General features: G+C 45.0%; 4 protein-coding genes and 1 pseudogene across 5 annotated transcripts; 2 read left to right on the top strand and 3 right to left on the bottom strand.

Moving 5' to 3' along the window:
• Window positions 1-1,124: 1,124 nt before the first annotated feature.
• LOC127308932 (uncharacterized) lies at window positions 1,125-1,863 on the bottom strand. Its single transcript, XM_051339869.2, has 2 exons — window positions 1,423-1,863; window positions 1,125-1,273 (listed from the first exon to the last, which is right to left on the bottom strand). Exons 1-2 carry the CDS (start codon window positions 1,774-1,776, stop codon window positions 1,229-1,231), a joined length of 399 nt encoding a protein of 132 aa, XP_051195829.1. The 5' UTR covers window positions 1,777-1,863; the 3' UTR covers window positions 1,125-1,228.
• A 1,561-nt stretch (window positions 1,864-3,424) lies between these two features.
• Window positions 3,425-5,065, top strand: LOC127310809 (F-box protein At5g03100-like). Its single transcript, XM_051341446.1, has 3 exons — window positions 3,425-4,054; window positions 4,438-4,572; window positions 4,691-5,065. The coding sequence occupies exons 1-3, from the start codon at window positions 3,425-3,427 to the stop codon at window positions 5,063-5,065; spliced, it is 1,140 nt and encodes a 379-aa protein (XP_051197406.1).
• Window positions 5,066-9,626: 4,561 nt separating this feature from the next.
• Window positions 9,627-10,791, bottom strand: LOC127308933 (uncharacterized). The gene is made up of 2 exons (XM_051339871.2): window positions 10,142-10,791; window positions 9,627-9,996 (listed from the first exon to the last, which is right to left on the bottom strand). The coding sequence occupies exons 1-2, from the start codon at window positions 10,493-10,495 to the stop codon at window positions 9,952-9,954; spliced, it is 399 nt and encodes a 132-aa protein (XP_051195831.1). The 5' UTR covers window positions 10,496-10,791; the 3' UTR covers window positions 9,627-9,951.
• A 347-nt stretch (window positions 10,792-11,138) lies between these two features.
• LOC127308931 (uncharacterized) lies at window positions 11,139-13,939 on the bottom strand. Of its 2 annotated transcripts, XR_007856858.2 has the most exons (7): window positions 13,709-13,939; window positions 13,394-13,546; window positions 12,898-13,044; window positions 12,432-12,584; window positions 11,892-12,014; window positions 11,653-11,802; window positions 11,139-11,580 (listed from the first exon to the last, which is right to left on the bottom strand). XR_007856858.2 is itself a non-coding variant. In XM_051339868.2 (6 exons), exons 1-6 carry the CDS (start codon window positions 13,823-13,825, stop codon window positions 11,725-11,727), a joined length of 771 nt encoding a protein of 256 aa, XP_051195828.1. In that variant the 5' UTR covers window positions 13,826-13,939; the 3' UTR covers window positions 11,139-11,724. The 2 variants fall into 2 exon arrangements, 1 of the variants encoding a protein (XP_051195828.1); XM_051339868.2 differs by having other exon boundaries at window positions 11,139-11,802.
• Window positions 13,940-15,527: 1,588 nt separating this feature from the next.
• Window positions 15,528-17,258, top strand: LOC139832340 (uncharacterized; annotated as a pseudogene).
• Window positions 17,259-20,023: the final 2,765 nt, after the last annotated feature.

Here is a 20,023-nt window from a genome sequence, read left to right as displayed (position 1 = left end):
ATTCCTCCCTAGCACTTGTTGCTTTGGTGGAATTTAAGTGTGAGGGATTTGAACATCTTTGGTGTTCTTGCTTTTGCATCGACTGGAAATTATCTCGAGCCCATATCCATGTACTATTCACGCTATATACCATAGAAATCATCTCGAGCCCAAACATTTTTATACGAGTACACTACTTGATCATCTTTTGTTTTCAGGAGGATTCAGATTTGTTTATCAACATTTGAAATTACTAGTTTGAATTTATTTCCTGTGTTTGTGTCTCATTAAGTTACCTCTACTGAAATTGCAAAATGTATGGATGCAAAAAGATTTATCAAAAGTCATTACTGCTGATCTGCCAACTGTTCGGTTATGGCTAGTAATTCAGTTATCTTGGTGATTGATGAATTGTTAACCGCATAGTATATCAGCAAACATTTGTTTTGTACATTCCTCAGATCGTTTATGTTGTGCAATTTCTACAGTTCTTGGAAGCGAATGCTTTAATCTTTGAAAGCTTAAGTTGATATATGAGGTTCACTAAGTTGTACTTATGCAAATCATAAACTTATGCAAATCATAAGCAATTTAATGTAGGTCCGTGCACTAGAAATACCGTGTGGTAAACTTTGTTTTTTGCTGTCATAGTTTTGTCAGATTTGAAGATTTTACTTTTAATGGCTGAGAAGACTTCAGATGTTTTTAGCTACCTTGGTAATCCTACATCCTGCTGGTATGGTTGAGGCTATTCCAGGAGGTACACCATACATTTCAACCGCACTTTCTCGTGAAAACATAGTAGGACATGTTAAAATTGTTACCTGCAAAAAAACTATTAAAATTATTTTTTATTATGAAAAGTGTTTTCTGGAAAAAAAAATCTATACATATGATTTCCGCACATCCAAACAAACTATTTAAAAATATATTAGTGTTAACAGTTCTAAATGTTGTCCACAAAAGGATGTTCATCCTCTGCGTCGATATAAGATTTGTGGACAAACCCGACAACTAAGAAGGCCAGTCATGATACATCATCAAAACATATGCAAACAAGAACATGAAGAATGTCAATGACCGGACAAATAACGACAAACTTACGAAATAAACTAGTATCATTAAAAAATAGAACCTTCAAAATACTAGCTCTAGAAGGATGGAGGGGATCATCTACTATTTTGAAATTGAAGGACATTATGTAACACACTTGTTTTTGAGTGGGGAAGGAGAATAGTAGATGAATAGCCTAGAGCATGTCCCTCAGTATGTTAATAGCCGCGGCATGCTTCTCCTGCAGACAGGGAAGAAAAAGAAAACCACCCTCACAGTAGTTAGTTGGGTATATATATGATTGATGCATGAAGTGATGGATGACAGGGATTCATTAAGTGAGAGCATGTATTTGTGGACAGAGATATGTGGATGCGGTGGATCACTCACCTGGTCACGAGCTCTGTCCCGGACGCCGCCGCACACCGGCCGTCCGCGCTCGTCGTACAGAATCATCCCGCTGAACCTCGGCAGCTGGCACTTGACGCCCATCAGCACCCTCCTCTGCCAAATCGGCCGCGCCGGCGTGCCGCCCGCCCTCTCCAGCACACCCGAAGCCGAAGGTCTCGGCGGCGCCACCGCTTCCTCCGGCTTGAACGCTCCAGGCCCCACTGGGAGCCCGTAATCAGAGACGCCGCCTCCCATCATCATCATCACATTGTCGACGACGTCGTCATGGCCTCGGCGCCGGCGGTCGGCGTAGACCTTGTCCTTCCACAGAGCCACGGACAGGCAGAGACCCATGGGAGCAAACACGGAGCTGTGGTAGGCAGCAATGGATCAAGATGCAGATGTATACAAGTGTAGGCCAGTGCTCAGTGCAGTGGGCTTCTTATGCGAGTGCGGCCAAGAAGAACCAGGCGGCATCGGTCATCCAGAAGGCTCCATTGAGCAAGGCCTTGAGCGACGGGAGGAAGGGCATGCACTCCAGTACTCCACGCTCCATTGAGCAAGCCCATCGAGGTTCGCGTCGCGTCGCACAGCTGGCAGGCGACCGCGACCGCGCGCTGCTGGAGTGCCCACGCGACGCCGCGCGCGGGGGTCTGGTGCACGTGAAGCGCCCGGATAGCTTTGTTTTTTTTTCCACGCGCGCTGGAATTAATTAATGGAAGAATTAATCGCGCACGACCCAATCTCATCCTCCGCGCACGCGCTCTCTCTCTCAGCTGCTCCGTTTGGTGTCACATTAATCGAGCCGGTGCAGGCCGGCTGGGGGGACGCGCGCGCCCAAACATGCCGCGTTCACCAGGAGCCTTGCAACTCTTCACGTTAATTAATTCCAAGGTTTCATCCATGAGGAATACACGCACCGAAATTGATGCTGGCAACATTAAATCTGACAATGTCATTAATTTGCAGGATCCATCCTTAGATGCATAGTTTCGGACTAGAAACAGGATCGGTACGTGACTAATTTAACCTCCGGACTGGATCATATAGGAGACGGGCAGAAAAGGATTCGTACTTACTAGACTCAAAACTCGAAAAGGGGGGAAACGCGTGACTGACCCTTTCGAGAACTTTCTTCCTTCGTCCACGTCGCCGAGACTCCGGCTCCCATCAGTTCCGGCCGCCGGTTTAAAACCAAATGCATCACATCAGAGGAAACAAATCAATCACGAGCGGGTTGGATGATCAGACGAAAAGAGCAAAAGACATAAAATGAGGATTATACCAGACGGCGGCCGAATCGACAACCGTGACTCGGGTGGACGACGGAGTAAGCCCTCTCTCCAGTGCCTGGCGAGCCAGAACATGGGGTTGATATGGCCTTGATACGGGAGAGGGAAGGACCTGTAGGTAAACTGTGCCATAACACGCTGCAACAGTTATACGTCCTTCCTTCTCTAACGAATAGTACCATTTTGTGATTTATTTATTTATGAGATGGCAGTTAGTAGTACTATACACGAAGCCATATGCATGTTGGACAATAATTACTTCAGTCAGGAGGCACTGGGAGCTCCTTGAGGATTAGAGGGAGGCCGCCTCCCTATGCAGCGCTCCTTGTTGCGTGGAAGGAATAGAGGGATGAGATCAGAGGCTTCAGTTCTTTCTCCTGACAGATGGATTGGTTGGGTTTCCTCTCTCATCTCCAACCAACCACAACTTGTTGTCTTTTTTGTTGCCACATATCAAAAGAATCAACTGATCTTGGCTAAGGGGCAAGAGTGTCATTTTGTGTGCCATTATTGGAAAATAATTGAAATAATTAAAATGGCATGTAATAATTGTTTGCAAAGCAAATAGGGAAATATGACCAATTGAAAATAACCGAAAAATATTATCAATGGTTTGCATAATATAGGGCATATGATCAAATCCTCCAAAATAGCCCCTACCTCCGGTTCGCAACCACTTCCCAAACCCTAGGTCGATCTAGCCGCCACCCATGGAGAAGGCGGCGGCTGCAAGGAAGCGTAGATCCAAAGAGACCGCCGGAAATAGAAAAAGGAAAGGGGCACGCGGTGGCAACAATGACGGCGTTGGGGAGGCAGAGGATCACATCAGCAACCTCCCCGATGTCATCCTATACATCATCATCTCCCTCCTCCCCACCAAGTATGGCGCCCGCACACAAGCCCTCTCTAGCCGGTGGCGCCACCTCTGGCACTCCGCGCCTCTCAACCTCGAGGCTGATGGTACCCTGTGTGGATATGTTCGCAAGCGTGTCCCCATCGTCTCCAAGATCCTCTCTAACCACCCAGGTCCCTGCCGTCGCTTCTACTTCCCTTGCATATACGTGAATTACAATAGCGTAGATAGCCAGCTCGATGAGATTGATAACTGGTTCCAATCTCGAGCACTTGATAAACTCCAAGAGCTCGATATCGAATACGCGCATCGTTGGTGGAATCCTCCTGATATGAGTTTCCCCTTGCCGGCATCTGTGCTACGATTTGCACCCACCCTCGTCGTGGTCAGAATCGGCGGGTGCAATTTTCCCAGTCATATCACAACATCAGTGATTTTCCCCCTCCTCAAGCAGCTCACCCTAGAATATGTTTCAATCTCAGAGGATGTATTTACCAGTGTTTTGTCCGGATGTCGTGTCTTAGAAAGCCTTTTGTTGTTTGACATTTTTACTTCTGGTCGCCTCCACATTAGCTCGCTAACTCTTAGGAGTATTGGCTTCCGTGCTCGTAGGACTTCCACACAAGAACTGATCATCCACGATGCCCCCTGCCTTGAAAGGCTTATGTCATTTTATCCGCCAGACATGAGTTATGAGTCTATTAGGGTAATATGTGCTCCAAAACTGAAGATACTGGGACTTATGTCACCCTTTCTCTCCAATCTAGAGATTGCCACTCTATTCTTCCAGGTAGCCCTTTTTGAATCTTGCATTCTCCGTACCTGCATGCACTGCTATTATTTTATTTTATTTTCATTTATTTTCTCTAGGAAATGACCCCAATCAGCATGACAAACCCGATATGCACTGTGAAAGTTTTGGCTCTTAACTCATTTGAACCTCAGTTGGATGCACTTCTAGACGTCCTTTGGTGCTTCCCCTGCTTGGAAAGGCTCTATGTCAATGTGAGTATTTATCTTTTCTAATGCCAAAATGATGTTTTTGGTAAGTCCAAATCTATATTTGATTGAAAATGATATAGTCTAGTTAGAACATCTTTAACATACACCTCTTCTTTCCCAGTTATGCCAACACTCAACGATGGATATGGAAAACATGCTTCAGTGTGACACACTAGGTCCAATAGAATGCCTCGAGACCCATCTAAAAAGAGTTGTGTTTGAGAATTATGAAGGCCATGACCAAGATGTTGATTTGGCCAAATATTTCATTTTGAATGCAAAAGTGCTAAAGGAGATCAAAATTGCAGGCCCTAAGAGCCACCATACAGAATGGGTGGCTGATCAACACATACTACTGCAAGTGGAAGATAGAGCTTCTAGAGACCTTGAATTTGAGTTCATGAGCGAGTGTAAAAATTTCGGTTACAACAAGCATATCCATGATTTCATCGATGATCCATTTGACTACTCATGTTGTAGACGTGAGCTGGATTGATGCTTTTTTTCAGATGATTCATGTTCTCGATGTTGCGATGGTACATTTTTCAACTCATGTTGTAGACAGGGGTTTTCCCATATATTGTGTAGTATTTGATGGATCCTTCTCTAGAACTGGAAGAGAATGATACTTGAAATTTGTCTTGTCTTTTGACCATACACCAGATTGATATGGCTGCCCGATTTCTAGTTTGAATTTATTTCATGTGTTTGTGTCTCATTAAGTTACCTCTACTGAAATTGCAAAATGTATGGATGCAAAAAGATTTATCAAAGTCATTACTGCTGATCTGCCAACTGCTCGGTTATGGCTAGTAATTCAGTTATCTTGGTGATTGATGAATTGTTAACCGCATAGTATAACAACGAACATTTGTTTTGTACATTCCTCAGATTGTTTATGTTGTGCAATTTCTACAGTTCCCTGGAAGCGAGTGCTTTAATATTTGAAAGCTTAAGTTGATATATGAGGTTCACTAAGTTGTACTTATGCAAATCATAAGCAATTTAATGTAGGTCCGTGCACCAGAAATATCGTGTGGTAAAATTTTTTTTGCTGTCATAGTTTTGTCAGATTTGAAGATTTTACTTTTAATGGCTGAGAAGACTTCAGATGTTTTTAGCAACCTTGGTAATCCTACATCCTGCTGGTATGGTTGAGGCTATTCCAGGAGGCACACCATAGATTTCAACCCCACTTTCTTGTGAAAACATAGTAGGACATGTTAAAATTGTTACCTGCAAAAAAACTATTAAAATTATTTTTTATTATGAAAAGTGTTTTCTGGAAAAATCTATACATATGATTTCCGCACATCCAAACAAACTAGTTTGAATTTATTTCCTGTGTTTGTGTCTCATTAATTTACCTCTACTGAAATTGCAAAATGTATGGATGCAAAAAAGATTTATCAAAGTCATTACCGCTGATCCGAATACCTTTTAGCTGCCAACTGTTTGGTTATGGCTAGTATACATGATTCAGTTATCTTGGTGATTGATGAATTGTTAATCGCATAGTATATCAACATTTGTTTTCTACATTCCTCAGATCGTTTATGTTGTGCAATTTCTATAGTTCCCTGGAAGCGAATGCTTTTATCTTTGAAAGCTTAAGTTGATACATGAGGTTCACTAAGTTGTACTTATGCAAATCATAAGCAATTTAATATAGGTCCGTGCACCATAAATATCGCGTGGTAAACCTTTTTTTTGCTGTCATAGTTTTTTCAAGACTTCAGATGTTTTTAGCAACCTTGGTAATCCTACATCCTGCTGGTATGGTTGCGGCTATTCCAGGAGGTACAACATAGATTTCAACCGCATTTTCATGTGAAAACATAGTAGGACATGTTAAAATTGTTACCTGCAAAAAAAGAGTATTTAAAATAATATTAGTGGTACCAGTTCTAAATGTTGTCCACAAAAGGATGTTCATCCTCTGCGTCGATATAAGATTTGTGGACAAACACAACAACTAGGCCAGTCATGATATATCATCAAAACATGCAGACAAGAACATGAAGAATGTCAATGACCAACCAAATAACGACAAACTTACGAAATAACTATAAACTAGCATCATTAAAAAGTAGAACCTTAACAAAATACTATCTCCAGAAGGATGGAGGGGATCATCTACTATTTGAAATTTAAGGACATTATGTAACACACTTGTTTTTGAGTGGGGAAGGAGAATAATAAGCGAACAATTGAACAACCAATCTAAGTCTGAATTCGCAGGATTAGGACATGAGTGAGAAAAAAGCTTTCATTTTCGTCATTCAGCAGTAAGAGCATCTCCACCGGCGGTCCCGATAGCGGGCATGGACCTCGCCTTGTATTTTCTTCGACTTCGAAGATTGTTATGCTTGGAGTTTCTACGCAAGTCTTCGACTTCCCTATAAACTCGGGGGCTACTGACATGGGCATACCCTTCGGGTACCCATTATTAGTACACCTGGCTCGGCCCAATATGGAGAAGACCCAATATGGAGAGAAGGCCCAACAAGGCAACCCGAAGAAGTAGTCGACTAGGACTCTTGTAAAATCCTAGGCTGGTTGCATATATAAAGCTAGCCAGGGCACCCGAAATAGAGGGGCCAACATATAGACACATAGAGAAACAACATAGATCCGCCTACGGCGGCACCATGTAAACATACTTGTGATCATATACTGGATTGCTAGCAGCACGTAGGGATCCTCCATCGAGGGGACCCGAAGCTGGGTACGTCGTGTGCCTAATCTCGTCCCCGGAATCTCCATCGTCGCTCTCCCGAAACCCTAGTCTACAATACGTAGGCATTGCCGAGGTATTCCCTCGTCAAGCGGCCTCGATAGAGTTTTGGGGGCCGGTGCGGTTTTTGGGCTCGCACCGGTGCGCCCCAAACGGCGCCGGCTAGTTTTCGAGTCCAATAGAATCGCCCGCAACCCCGTGTCGGCCCCTTGGCCAAGGGCGCGAATTGGGCGCGCCGGCGCCTCGCGGAACGATGGTTTTCGCGGGTGGGGGTGCTTTGTCAGCGACAGGACGCGATGGTTCGCATCGGTCGCGACGCGGGAAGGTTGGTCGTCGGCGTTTAATGGTCTCTCGCGCGGAAACCGAAGCGGCCACGAGGGCAGCGACTGGTCACACGGCGTCCAGTCGCGACATCGCCGTTAATGCGGGCAGTTGTCACCGCTATATAGTACATTCCGCGGTGCTATCCTCTCATCTCCACCACCGCCACCGCACTATCAAGAAGGGCTTTCGGTTGGGTAACTTGATTGCATCGTCTTAGGGAGTTCAATCATTTGCATATTTTGCATCCCTATATTCTTGTTGCTTCTTGGTGTTTCTCTGTGTGAGATTCTTGAGCTTGTTGCTAGCTTTTCAACAAGCCCAAGTTCATCGAAAACGGAATCCGTATGCATCTTCTATTGCATTTTAGAGTTTGGACGTCTTTACCATTTCCTTACGTTGGGAGGCTTCGTCTATAAAATCATCTAAAAATATTCTGTGAGGAGTCTCAATATTTCCAACAAAATTGGTTTCATATCAATCGGAGTTCGGAAATTTTATCAAAGTTAAATTCTTTCGAGAAAACTGCGTTTGTGGGGTTCTGGCGATTTCGGCGCTGAAACCGGTGGTGACGGCTCTCCTGCCGGAAAATCTCGGCGAGCCAAAATGGTTCTAATTTCGTATGTGTTTCGGATAAACCGGTTTCGTTCCGGTGTGCTGGTATCGTTCCGGCGAGAGAACCGGCGTTCCGGTTTCAGAACCGGTCCAACCTCGTGTGCTGGAGATTTCCGGCGGCGGTTTCGGTCAGCCGGTTTGCTCGCCGGACCATTTCGGCGTGTAACCAGTGGTGCCGATTTTACCACCGGTACGGGTCGCATGAATTCCCCAAACGGCTAGTTTTCCCCCTTGGACTATAAATAGTCCTTCTTCTTCTTTGAGGAGGTAAGGTCAACCATTCTATTTGCTTTCTCTCTCCTACTCCATTGTTGAACCTCAAAAGTTTTCTTCCTCTCCATTCCTCCCATGATTCTTGCATATTCTTGAGGGATTTGAAATATCAGATCTAGATCTACAACTCCACCAATCCATTCCTCCTCTTTGTGAGGGGAACTCTTGGGATCTAGATCTTGGAGTCATGTATTGATTTCCTCCATTGATCTTCCTCTCTAATTCCTCCCTAGCACTTGTTGCTTTGGTGGAATTTAAGTGTGAGGGATTTGAACAGCTTTGGTGTTCTTGCTTTTGCATCGACTGGAAATTATCTCGAGCCCATATCCATGTACTATTCACGCTATATACCATAGAAATCATCTCGAGCCCAAACATTTTTATACGAGTACACTACTTGATCATCTTTTGTTTTCAGGAGGATTCAGATTTGTTTATCAACATTTGAAATTACTAGTTTGAATTTATTTCCTGTGTTTGTGTCTCATTAAGTTACCTCTACTGAAATTGCAAAATGTATGGATGCAAAAAGATTTATCAAAAGTCATTACTGCTGATCTGCCAACTGCTCGGTTATGGCTAGTAATTCAGTTATCTTGGTGATTGATGAATTGTTAACCGCATAGTATATCAGCAAACATTTGTTTTGTACATTCCTCAGATCATTTATGTTGTGCAATTTCTACAGTTCCTGGAAGCGAATGCTTTAATCTTTGAAAGCTTAAGTTGATATATGAGGTTCACTAAGTTGTACTTATGCAAATCATAAGCAATTTAATGTAGGTCCGTGCACCAGAAATACCGTGTGGTAAACTTTGTTTTTTGCTGTCATAGTTTTGTCAGATTTGAAGATTTTACTTTTAATGGCTGAGAAGACTTCAGATGTTTTTAGCAACATTGGTAATCCTACATCCTGCTGGTATGGTTGAGGCTATTCCAGGAGGTACACCATACATTTCGACCGCACTTTCTCGTGAAAACATAGTAGGACATGTTAAAATTGTTACCTGCAAAAAAACTATTAAAATTATTTTTTATTATGAAAAGTGTTTTCTGGAAAAAAAATCTATACATATGATTTCCGCACATCCAAACAAACTATTTAAAAATATATTAGTGGTAACAGTTCTAAATGTTGTCCACAAAAGGATGTTCATCCTCTGCGTCGATATAAGATTTGTGGACAAACCCGACAACTAAGAAGGCCAGTCATGATACATCATCAAAACATATGCAAACAAGAACATGAAGAATGTCAATGACCGGCGAAATAACGACAAACTTACGAAATAAATATAAATTAGCACCATTAAAAAGTAGAACCTTCAAAATACTAGCTCCAGAAGGATGGAGGGGATCATCTACTATTTTGAAATTGAAGGACATTATGTAACACACTTGTTTTTGAGTGGGGAAGGAGAATAGTAGATGATAGCCTAGAGCATGTCCCTCAGTATGTTAATAGCCGCGGCATGCTTCTCCTGCAGACAGGGAAGGGGGAAAAAACCACCCTCACATAAGTTGGGTATATATGTGATTGATGCATGAAGTGATGGATGACAGGGATTCATTGAGTGAGAGCATGTATTTGTGGACAGAGATATGTGGATGCGGTGGATCACTCACCTGGTCACGAGCTCTGTCCCGGACGCCGCCGCACACCGGCCGTCCGCGCTCGTCGTACAGAATCATCCCGCTGAACCTCGGCAGCTGGCACTTGACGCCCATCAGCACCCTCCTCTGCCAAATCGGCCGCGCCGGCGTGCCGCCCGCCCTCTCCAGCACACCCGAAGCCGAAGGTCTCGGCGGCACCACCGCTTCCTCCGACCTGAACGCTCCAGACCCCACGGGGAGCCCGTAATCAGAGACGCCGCCTCCCATCATCATCATCACATCGTCGGCGACGTCGTCATGGCCTCGGCGCCGGCGGTCGGCGTAGACCTTGTCCTTCCACAGAGCCACGGACAGGCAGAGACCCATGGGAGCAAACACGGAGCTGTGGTAGGCAGCAATGGATCAAGATGCAGATGTATACAAGTGTAGGCCAGTGCTCAGTGCAGTGGGCTTCTTATGCGAGTGTGGCCAAGAAGAACCAGGCGGCATCGGTGCACCGTGCGCCCACCGGCTACCCGTGAGCGCGCGCTTGATTGCTTGCCGCCTGTGCCATGTAAATGCTGCGTATTTACGTTTCACCGTTGCGTCACCGCACCGCAGCCTCCCCGGGTGTGCATGTGAAGCATTCCTACTCCGGCGCTACAGACCCAGACTGGACCTGCCTGCGAGTAACATTCTCAAGACCATGAAAATGGTGTCTCTGTTTGGTGCCAGAAGAATTGCTTCGTGTCTTTGTTTGCTTAAATAGTTGAGCTCCCACCCACGACCAAGGCATCTGATAGCACGTCCCCTTTTTTTTCTCTATTTTTGTGTGTGTGTATCTTATGGTTTTCCATGTTCAACTGTGAACAAAAAAATGATCCTACACTACATGTTTGGAAGGATTTATGCAGGAACGCACCACCTGTAAGGCTGTAACCAACTGAAGCAAAATGATTTAACGAAAGCTTGAATCTATAGAATGTTGGTCATCTTTTAAACCCAGCCCATCAATGAGAATATGCATGTCTAAAGGGCAAAAAAGGTATCCTTCAACCAGTATTATTGAGGAGAAAAATTATGTCCGTTGAGCCTTAAGCTCATTATTACAAAGGGTGTCGATCAACCTCAAACTTACAAGCCAAATACCTTGCAAAGCCAGTTTTCCAGATAAACTGCAACAAGGAGCAATCGGATCAATGGTCTTCAAATTCGGCTTTTTAACACCCACAGACAAGAGTTTCTCCCACGACCCAGAACTGGTGTTGACCAAGGATTTCAAGATGGCCCTGGTTTGCTTTTAGAGATTTTCAACTAGCATCCAACGTTCCCGAGGCAGATACTGATGAATATGAGAATTCCCGTGGACACCATGGTTGTACTATGGCAACATAAGCTAGCACTGTAATCCTTAACCCATCAGCCTTGACACTCATGATGTTGTGCAGTTCAGTGCTTGAGCGTTTATAATGCTACCGGAAAAAAAAAACCGATGGAAGTTTCGAACAAAGGCAGAAACAGAGAAAATTAGCACTGAGCCTTACACAGAATCAGGGCAGCAGCCATTAACATTACGACAACCCGCCACTCGGTAGTAAGAAAGGTAATGGTGACACCTAACAGCGGAAATCAGGGGGTACAGTTTCTTCTGTGAAGTACTCTTTTCTCACAGTCTCAGCATCACAAAATCTCACCTTATATGAAGAAACAAAAACAACATAAGTGGGAAAATATTAGATGTAAAATCATTTGATGAAATATGTTGAGAGAAACAAGTACTGACCAGGGAGGCATATTGTTTCAACAGAGGTTTAACAAGCTGCCACATTGGCTGAAACACAAATGGTGCATCCACAAAAAGAACTTGGCCAAGCCGCTTCGGATAGTAATAGTAGAATACATCAATCTGGAAATCGCAGGAAATTAACTCTGATCTACGTAGTACCAGATTAGGGAACAATAGTTGTATGTGCATGTGCACAAAAGCTCATCAGCCAGTAAATATGCTTCAGAATTTTGGGAGTTACAACTATACATGGTTGGACCTCAAAGACCAAACTATATGTGGGCTCACTACACAGCCCAAGCATGTTAATTTACTTCCTATTTAGATTGATGAGTCTCAGCATGCCTTTGCATGTCAAGAACTTTTCTGTTTTGAGTGTATCTGGAAACCAACTTCCATTTTCTGGTTAATAGATCTAGTGAAAGGTGCATGCATGATTCTCAAACGGTATGTTGCTCTCATCTGAAATGCGTTCTTATAGCTGCCAACACAATTAGTGGGAGCAATAACTTCAACTCGGGAAAAGACTGAACTTACCAAAAACTTCAAGAATTGGAGATCACCATTTTCTACACGGAAGCCTCGAAGATCAAAAATTCCAAGTATGTTATCTGTTCCCGTTGGAAGTTTATTTAAAGCCTTTTCGACCAAAAAGGCGCATAGTTTCTCATTTTCATGTGGATCTTGCTTCTGTAATAGCAATACTGTTTACCCATCAGCCATATAACTCGGAACAAAAGGCATCTAAAACACAAAAGACATCAGCATGATAGATTATATAGAATAAAATAGGGCCAATAGGTCTGCCATGTCAGGTTGTAGTCAACAATTCAAAATTCTCTTTTCTCTGAAAAGTTTGGCCTGATAGTTCACGACATAATTCTGTATCTTTACCTTTTGATTTGATACTTTAACACTTGCCAAAGGCGTATGATTTCATTCAGGCGAAGGAACATCAGTTTGTTCAAAATATGTCTCAAGATTCAGAGCATGAGAAACTTACAGAAGGAAAATGTTTGGCTGCCACTACGACTAGCACAGGTCTGCCGGAGGTGTCAAAAGAAGAATGCACATATGCCTTGCCAGTTTGATACAACCCTTTCACTGATTCTTCCGATAATTCTGACACACGAAAATCTTGACGCCATTTCTAGTGCAGATGAAAGGAAAGATGAAGGTACAAAAAAAAATGGGAAAAACAAGTCTTCACCGTCAATAATTTGATGGACAAAATGTTAGGTCCTCAATGAAGATACAAAACAGAAGGCGTTAGGCAAAACATTCTAAAAAAATCTCACATTGGAACAAACCCGGCTCATTTTGTCATGGATAAGAAGCCCCCTCCCACAAACTAAGAGAGAGGATGAGAACAAAATAAATTGGACACTATATAAGAAGAGTGATCCACTTGGAGTATGCAAGTTAAGAAGAAAGAATAAGAAGAAACATGAAAGGAAGGGCTACTATTTATGAGCTGAACACAACAGGTTGTAGGATACAATGGCCTTGGTCAACTTGGAGACGGCCTCATCAACGGCGAATTTCCTGTCCTTTAAGAACCAGAGGATCATCTCGTCATCATCCCTCCCGCTTCTGCCAGTCGGGAGGCCTGGATGCTCCCTTTCCAGCCTCTCTTTAACCTCCATGACGAGCTACACACATGGAACAACCAACGCGCGATAATGTAAGTCCTAGCCTACACACCCAGTGTCAGCCGCTTGTGGTATTTCCGACGAATCAGTGCCATCCAGCAGCAAAGGAGACGAGGAAATCCTTTGAATCGGGAGCTGAACACGTGGTACGGGCTTGCTAACCTTGGAGGTGTAGGCGCCACCGGGAGCGGTGCTGCAGCAGAACACTGACCTCCTGGCGAGGCCCCGCGGAGGCGGAGGAGCCCGGACGATGGAACGGAAAGAGCAGGCGGCGGCCATCGCCTCTCCTCTCCTCTTAGAATTTTCGATTCGCGGCCGCAGCGCTAATGGAAGCGTGCGACGCCGGATTGGGGGTCGACGGCCGACGGGTCCACGGTGGCCGGTGGTCGTGAGGCTTTCCCCGGATAGGGTCCCGATGGAATGAGACAGTGAGATGCGGTGAGCACTGAGCAGGGCCGATCCTGCCGTATCTTTCAGTTATACATTTCTAATTTGGTTATCTATGCCCTGAAGTTTTGTTGTCTTTCGCTTGTTTTGTAAAAAGGATTGATGCAACCATATTTTTTGTTTCTCCAATCATCCAACTTGGTACAGCTGCTCTATTTGAATCTGAAGATTGTATGTCTTCCCATTTTCTGAAAATGATTGATGCAACCATACTGACTTCCAGTACTCTAATTGATATGGCTGATATATTTTTAGTCCCGCGTCCGCTTCTAATTCTTGACATAGTCTGCCAGACACCGGGAGGTCCCTATGCATGTGAGTGTGTTTGGGTTGTGGCCAAAGTGTTCCCTGCCAATTTGTTTTGCCATGACCTAAAAAATACTACTCCCAAAATGACAAAACCTCAACCAGAATTTTGGGAGGAAATTGCAGCTTCCACTAGGTTTAGCTCATTTCGCTGCTCAAAACACTACATCGATAAAACTTTTGCAGTCTCCACCAAGTCTAATCTAATCAGTTGCAACCCAGTCTAAATACTCATTTTATCACCCTTAATAGTAAAACTGACGAGTCGGTCCCACACAGTAAGCCCGCTTTTAATCAGGTACCGCACCTCCCCATGTGTTGCGGAACGAGGGCGACCCGTGAAAATGCCTCGGTTGTAGGCAGAACACAAAAGGGAAACGGCTCACACTTAGAGCATCCCAGTCGTGTGTTACCATGGCGTAAGCTTCGGAAACATCCGATTTTTATTCAAATTTCTTTAAATTTACAAGTTTAAATGAAATATGCTGAAATTTAAACACCTAAACTAATTGCGGTGTGGGATGAAGCGCCAGAACCACTCCATGTTGGGCTCTTCCTCTGCCGCATCCTCCTCCTTGATGGCCACGTTGCCGCCCGCGCCAACTCCTACCGTGCTGGCTGCACTATTTCCTTCGCTAGCCGTGAGGTCGACAAGTTTGCCGAACTCTCAAATACGTGTTTGAAAAGAAAGCGGTACTTGTAGCTTTCGCTTCCATTTTAAGTTTCTCCACTGTTATGGTCATATTCTATTTTACATATGCACTGTTAATATTTATTGTCTCCTAAATTACACTCTTATATTGTTGCTGCACCATTTCTACTTTTTTTTTTGGCATGCACTTGACTAAAACAGCTTCCTATTGTAATTTTGTTTCTAGGTTAGCTGTTAACATGGTATTAGACTGGACTGCAAAGGATTAGATGTAGACCTGGTGGAAGGTGCAAATTTTCTGTCGATGTGGTGGTATGTGCAACGGTTTGAGATGAGTCTGGTGGAGAGTGCAATTCCCTCCAATTTTGGCTAGCCAATCTTTGGTAGGGTGATATTGGAATCAAACACATTCTGTGTCTTACAAATAATATGGTTTTGCAAATATGATTTTGTCTAAAAGAAGATTATGAAACTCCGCCTATGTTGTCTCAACATAGCCGGTCCCAAGCCCGGGTAAAGGAGGAGGGTTGTGATAGGCGAGGCGACAACGTAAAAAACCCAGCCACTCTTATGTAGATGAAACCCAAAGGAACCTCGTTGGGGCGTAACCCTCTTAGCGACGCGCCACATCGGAACCCGGGTGTGGTGTCAAATGGGCAAGGGCCGGGCGGTCACCCCCTTGGTGACGCGCCGTATCTTGATCTGGATACGGTGATAAGTGAGCAAGGGTCGGGTCGCCGCTTCCTTAGTGGCGCACTGCACCGACGCCCCGGTGTAGTGAAAAATGAGCAAGGGTCTCCGCATTTGACTCGACGAGTGCGGAGGGTAAGGAAGTTAGCCGAGCCTAGGAGGATACGCTTAGGTAGCTGGAACGTAGGGTCCCTGACGGGTAAGTTATGGGAGTTAGTTGATACAGCGGTGAGGAGGCGTGTGGATGTCCTATGTGTCCAAGAGACCAAATGGAAGGGACAGAAGGCGAAGGAGGTGGAGGATACCGGTTTCAAGTTGTGGTACACGGGGACAACTTCAAACAAAAATGGAGTAGGCATCTTGGTCAATAAGAGCCTCAGGGATGGAGTTGTGGACGTCAAGAGGCAAGGGGACCGGATGATCCTTGTCAAGCTGGTTGTTGGGGACTTAGTCCTCAATGTTATCAGCGCGTATGCCCCACAAGTAGGCCATAATGAGAGCACCAAGAGGGAGTTCTGGGAAGGCTTGGAGGACTTGGTTAGGAGGGTACCTATTGGTGAGAAGCCCTTCATAGGAGGAGACCTCAATGGCCATGTGGGTACATCTAACACAGGTTTTGAAAGGGTGCATGGGGGCTTTGGCTATGGCATCAGGAACCAAGAAGGAGAAGATGTCCTAAGCTTCGCTCTAGCCTATGACATGGTCGTAGCTAACACCCTCTTTAGGAAGAGAGAATCCCATCTAGTGACATTCAGTAGTGGTCTACACTCTAGCCAGATTGATTTTGTCCTCTCTAGAAGAGAAGACAGACGCGCCTGCATTGATTGTAAGGTGATACCTGGAGAGAGTGTTGTCCCTCAACATAAGCTGGTGGTTGCTGACTTTCGCTTTAGGATCCGTGTCCAGCGGGGTAAGCGCGCCAAAGTCGCTAGAACAAAGTGGTGGAAGCTCAAGGGTGAGGCATCCCAGGCTTTCAGGGAGAGGGTTATTAAGGAGGGCCCTTGGGAGGAAGGAGGCGATGCAAACATGATGTGAACGAGTATGGCGACCTGCTTGCGGAAGGTCGCTGTAGAGGAGTTTGGGGTGACTAAGGGAAGTAGAAGGGAAGCTAAGGATACCTGGTGGTGGAACGATGAGGTCCAGAAGGTTATTAGGGAGAAAAAGGACTGTTTCAGATGCCTATATCTGGACAGGAGTGCAGCTAACATGGAGAAGTACAAGGTGGCGAAGAAGGCTGCAAAGCGGGCGGTGAGTGAAGCAAGGGGTCGGGCGTATGAGGACCTCTACCAACGTTTAAACACGAAGGAAGGCGAAAGGGACATCAACAAGATGGCCAAGTTTAGGGAGAGGAAGACAAGGGATGTCAACGAAGTCAAATGCATCAAGGACAGAGATGATCAGCTTCTTGTGAAGGATGAGGCGATCAAGCGTAGATGGCGGGAGTACTTTGACAACCTTTACAATGGAGAGGCTGAGAGCTCTACCATTGAGCTAGACGACTCCTTTGATGATACCAGCATGTGCTTTGTGCGACGTATCCAGGAGTCTGAGGTTAAGGAGGCGTTAAGGAGGATGAAAGGCGGCAAGGCGCCCTACAAGAAATCTGCCATAATATGATGTTTTTTTTATGACTGGAAATCAAAATATCATAACTTTATGACGTTCCTAGCTTTGACCGTCCTTGGCCACTCCGGGGGGGGCGAAACCCTAGAAAATCGTGACGTTATTGGGCAAAAACGTCATTGGCAATTTAGGTCAAAACGTCATTAGCAAAAGTAAGTGGCCTACGACATTTTTCCACTGCCGATTGCGACAAATCAGTAACGTCATTGGCATTTGGCTCAATACAATGGTATGTGTTTGGCTGCCATGTCATCCATTTTGCCTATGTGTCCCTTTTCGGGTCCCACGCGCCTCACACGTGTCACTAGAAGCAACTGGCTTGAACTAACTGACATGTAGGACCAACTGATACTTGTGGGACCAAGGCGTCTTGTAATTTTTTTCTCTGTTGCGTCCACCATTTTAGTGGGCTGCTGGTGATATCATCCTCTTTTGGGCTGTCCTCTACTAGGCTGCTGGCCTACCCTAATGTATATGGTGGTTGAATTGCTAGCACGACGGCCCATCCGGTGGTTGAATTGCTGGCCCGACGGCCCATCCGGGGTTGGAAATAACTGGCAAAAATTGCGCTTGCGGGGACTCGAACCCTTGACCTGGCGCTGCCGCACTACCACTCCTTACCGCTTTGCTACAATAGTGTTGTTGACAATATAGACATGATAGAACAATGTGTAGCAACTCCTTTTGCACGGCTCGCCGGCGTCAGCCATGCACGGCGGCGCCACCCATATATGGTCACCGGTGTCAGCCATGTAAAGTGGATGGGTCCTGATGGTATCCCCATCGAGGCGTGGAGAGGCCTTGTAGACGTAGCGATAGTATGGCTAACTAAGCTTTTCAACCTCATTTTTCGGTCAAACAAGATGCCCGAAGAATGGAGGCGGAGTATTTTAGTACCAATCTTCAAAAACAAGGGGGATGTTCAAAGTTGTACTAATTACCGTGGAATCAAGCTGATGAGCCATACTATGAAGCTATGGGAGAGAGAGTCATGTTGGGATACGTTGCATAGAAAACAAAAAATTTCCTACCGCGAGAACGCAATCCAAGCCAAGATGCAATCTAGAAGATGGGAGCAACGAGGGGATGAATGAGACTAACCCTTGAATATTTCCAAAGCCTATACGAGTAGGCTCTTATTGCTACGGTAGACGATCACTTGCCGCTTGCAAAAGCGCGTAGAAGATCTTGATCACGGTGCCACGATCGGGCAGCACCTCCGTACTCGGTCACACGTTCGGTGTTGATGACGACGTCCTTCTCCCCGTTCCAGCGGGCAGCGGAAGTAGTAGATCCTCCTCGGAATCCCGGCAGCACGACAGCGTGGTGGCGGTGTCGATGGAGATCTCCGGCGGAGCTTCGCTAAGCATATGCGGGAGAAGTAGTGGAGGAGGGGTGCTAGGGTTTGGGGAGAGGGGGTGCCATGGGCGCCGGCGTCAAGGGGGCAGGGGTGGTGCGGCCAAGCCATGGGCTGCCCCCTCCCTCTCCTCCTCATTATATAGGTGGAACCCCAAGGGTTTGCCCAAAGTCTTCGAATAAGACCCCAACAGAAAAAACTGCCTTATGGACGAAACCTAGAGGGACAGGGACTCTCCCCTTCCCCCTTTTCTTTGGCCGGCCAAGGAGGTGGAGTCCACCATGGACTCCACCTTCCCACTTGGTTGGCTGGTTAGGGTTTGTGGAGTCCCTCCGGGACTCCTCCTTCCATAGTAATTTATTTCCAGATAATTCTAGAAACCACCTTCCATAAATTCACCGGATCATTTCCAAACTTGGAAAGTGACTTCTTATATATGAATCTTATTCTCCGGACCATTCCGGAACTCCTCGTGATGTCCTGGATCCCATCCGAGACTCCGAACAAAACTTCGAACTCCATTCCATATTCCATATCTACTTAAACGACATCAAACCTTAAGTGTGTCACCCTACGGTTCGCGAACTATGTAGACATGGTTGAGACTTCTCTCCGACCAATAACCAATAGCGGGATCTGGAGATCCATAATGGCTCCCACATATTCAACGATGACTTTAGTGATCGAATGAACCATTCACATACGATACCAATTCCCTTTGTCACGCGATATTTTACTTGTCCGAGGTTTGATCATCGGTATCACTCTATACCTTGTTCAACCTCGTCTCCTGACAAGTACTCTTTACTCGTACCGTGGTATGTGGTCTCTTTATGAACTTATTCATATGCTTGCAAGACATTAGACGACATTCGACCGAGAGGGCCCAGAGTATATCTATCCGTCATCGGGATGGACAAATCCCACTGTTGATCCATATGCCTCAACTCATACTTTCCGGATACTTAATCCCACCTTTATAACCACCCATTTACGCAGTGGCGTTTGATGTAATCAAAGTACCTTTCCGGTATAAGTGATTTATATGATCTCATGGTCATAAGGACTAGGTAACTATGTATTGAAAGCTTATAGCAAATAACTTAATGACGTGATCTTATGCTACGCTTAATTGGGTGTGTCCATTATATCATTCACATAATGACATAACCTTGTTATTAATAACATCCAATGTTCATGATCATGAAACGATGATCATCTATTAATCAACAAGCTAGTTATACAAGAGGCTTACTAGGGACTCCTTGTTGTTCACATAACACACATGTATCAATGTTTCGGTTAATACAATTATAGCATGGTATGTAAACATTATCATAAACTCAAAGATATTATAATAACCATTTTATTATTGCCTCTTGGGCATATCTCCAACAGTCTC

The sequence above is a fragment of the Lolium perenne genome, chromosome 6 (genome assembly GCF_019359855.2).
Source record: "Lolium perenne isolate Kyuss_39 chromosome 6, Kyuss_2.0, whole genome shotgun sequence".
Classification (NCBI taxonomy): Eukaryota; Viridiplantae; Streptophyta; class Magnoliopsida; order Poales; family Poaceae; genus Lolium; species Lolium perenne.
The sequence above is the reverse complement of the archived record's forward strand: the minus strand, read 5'-3'. Positions and strand labels throughout refer to the sequence as shown.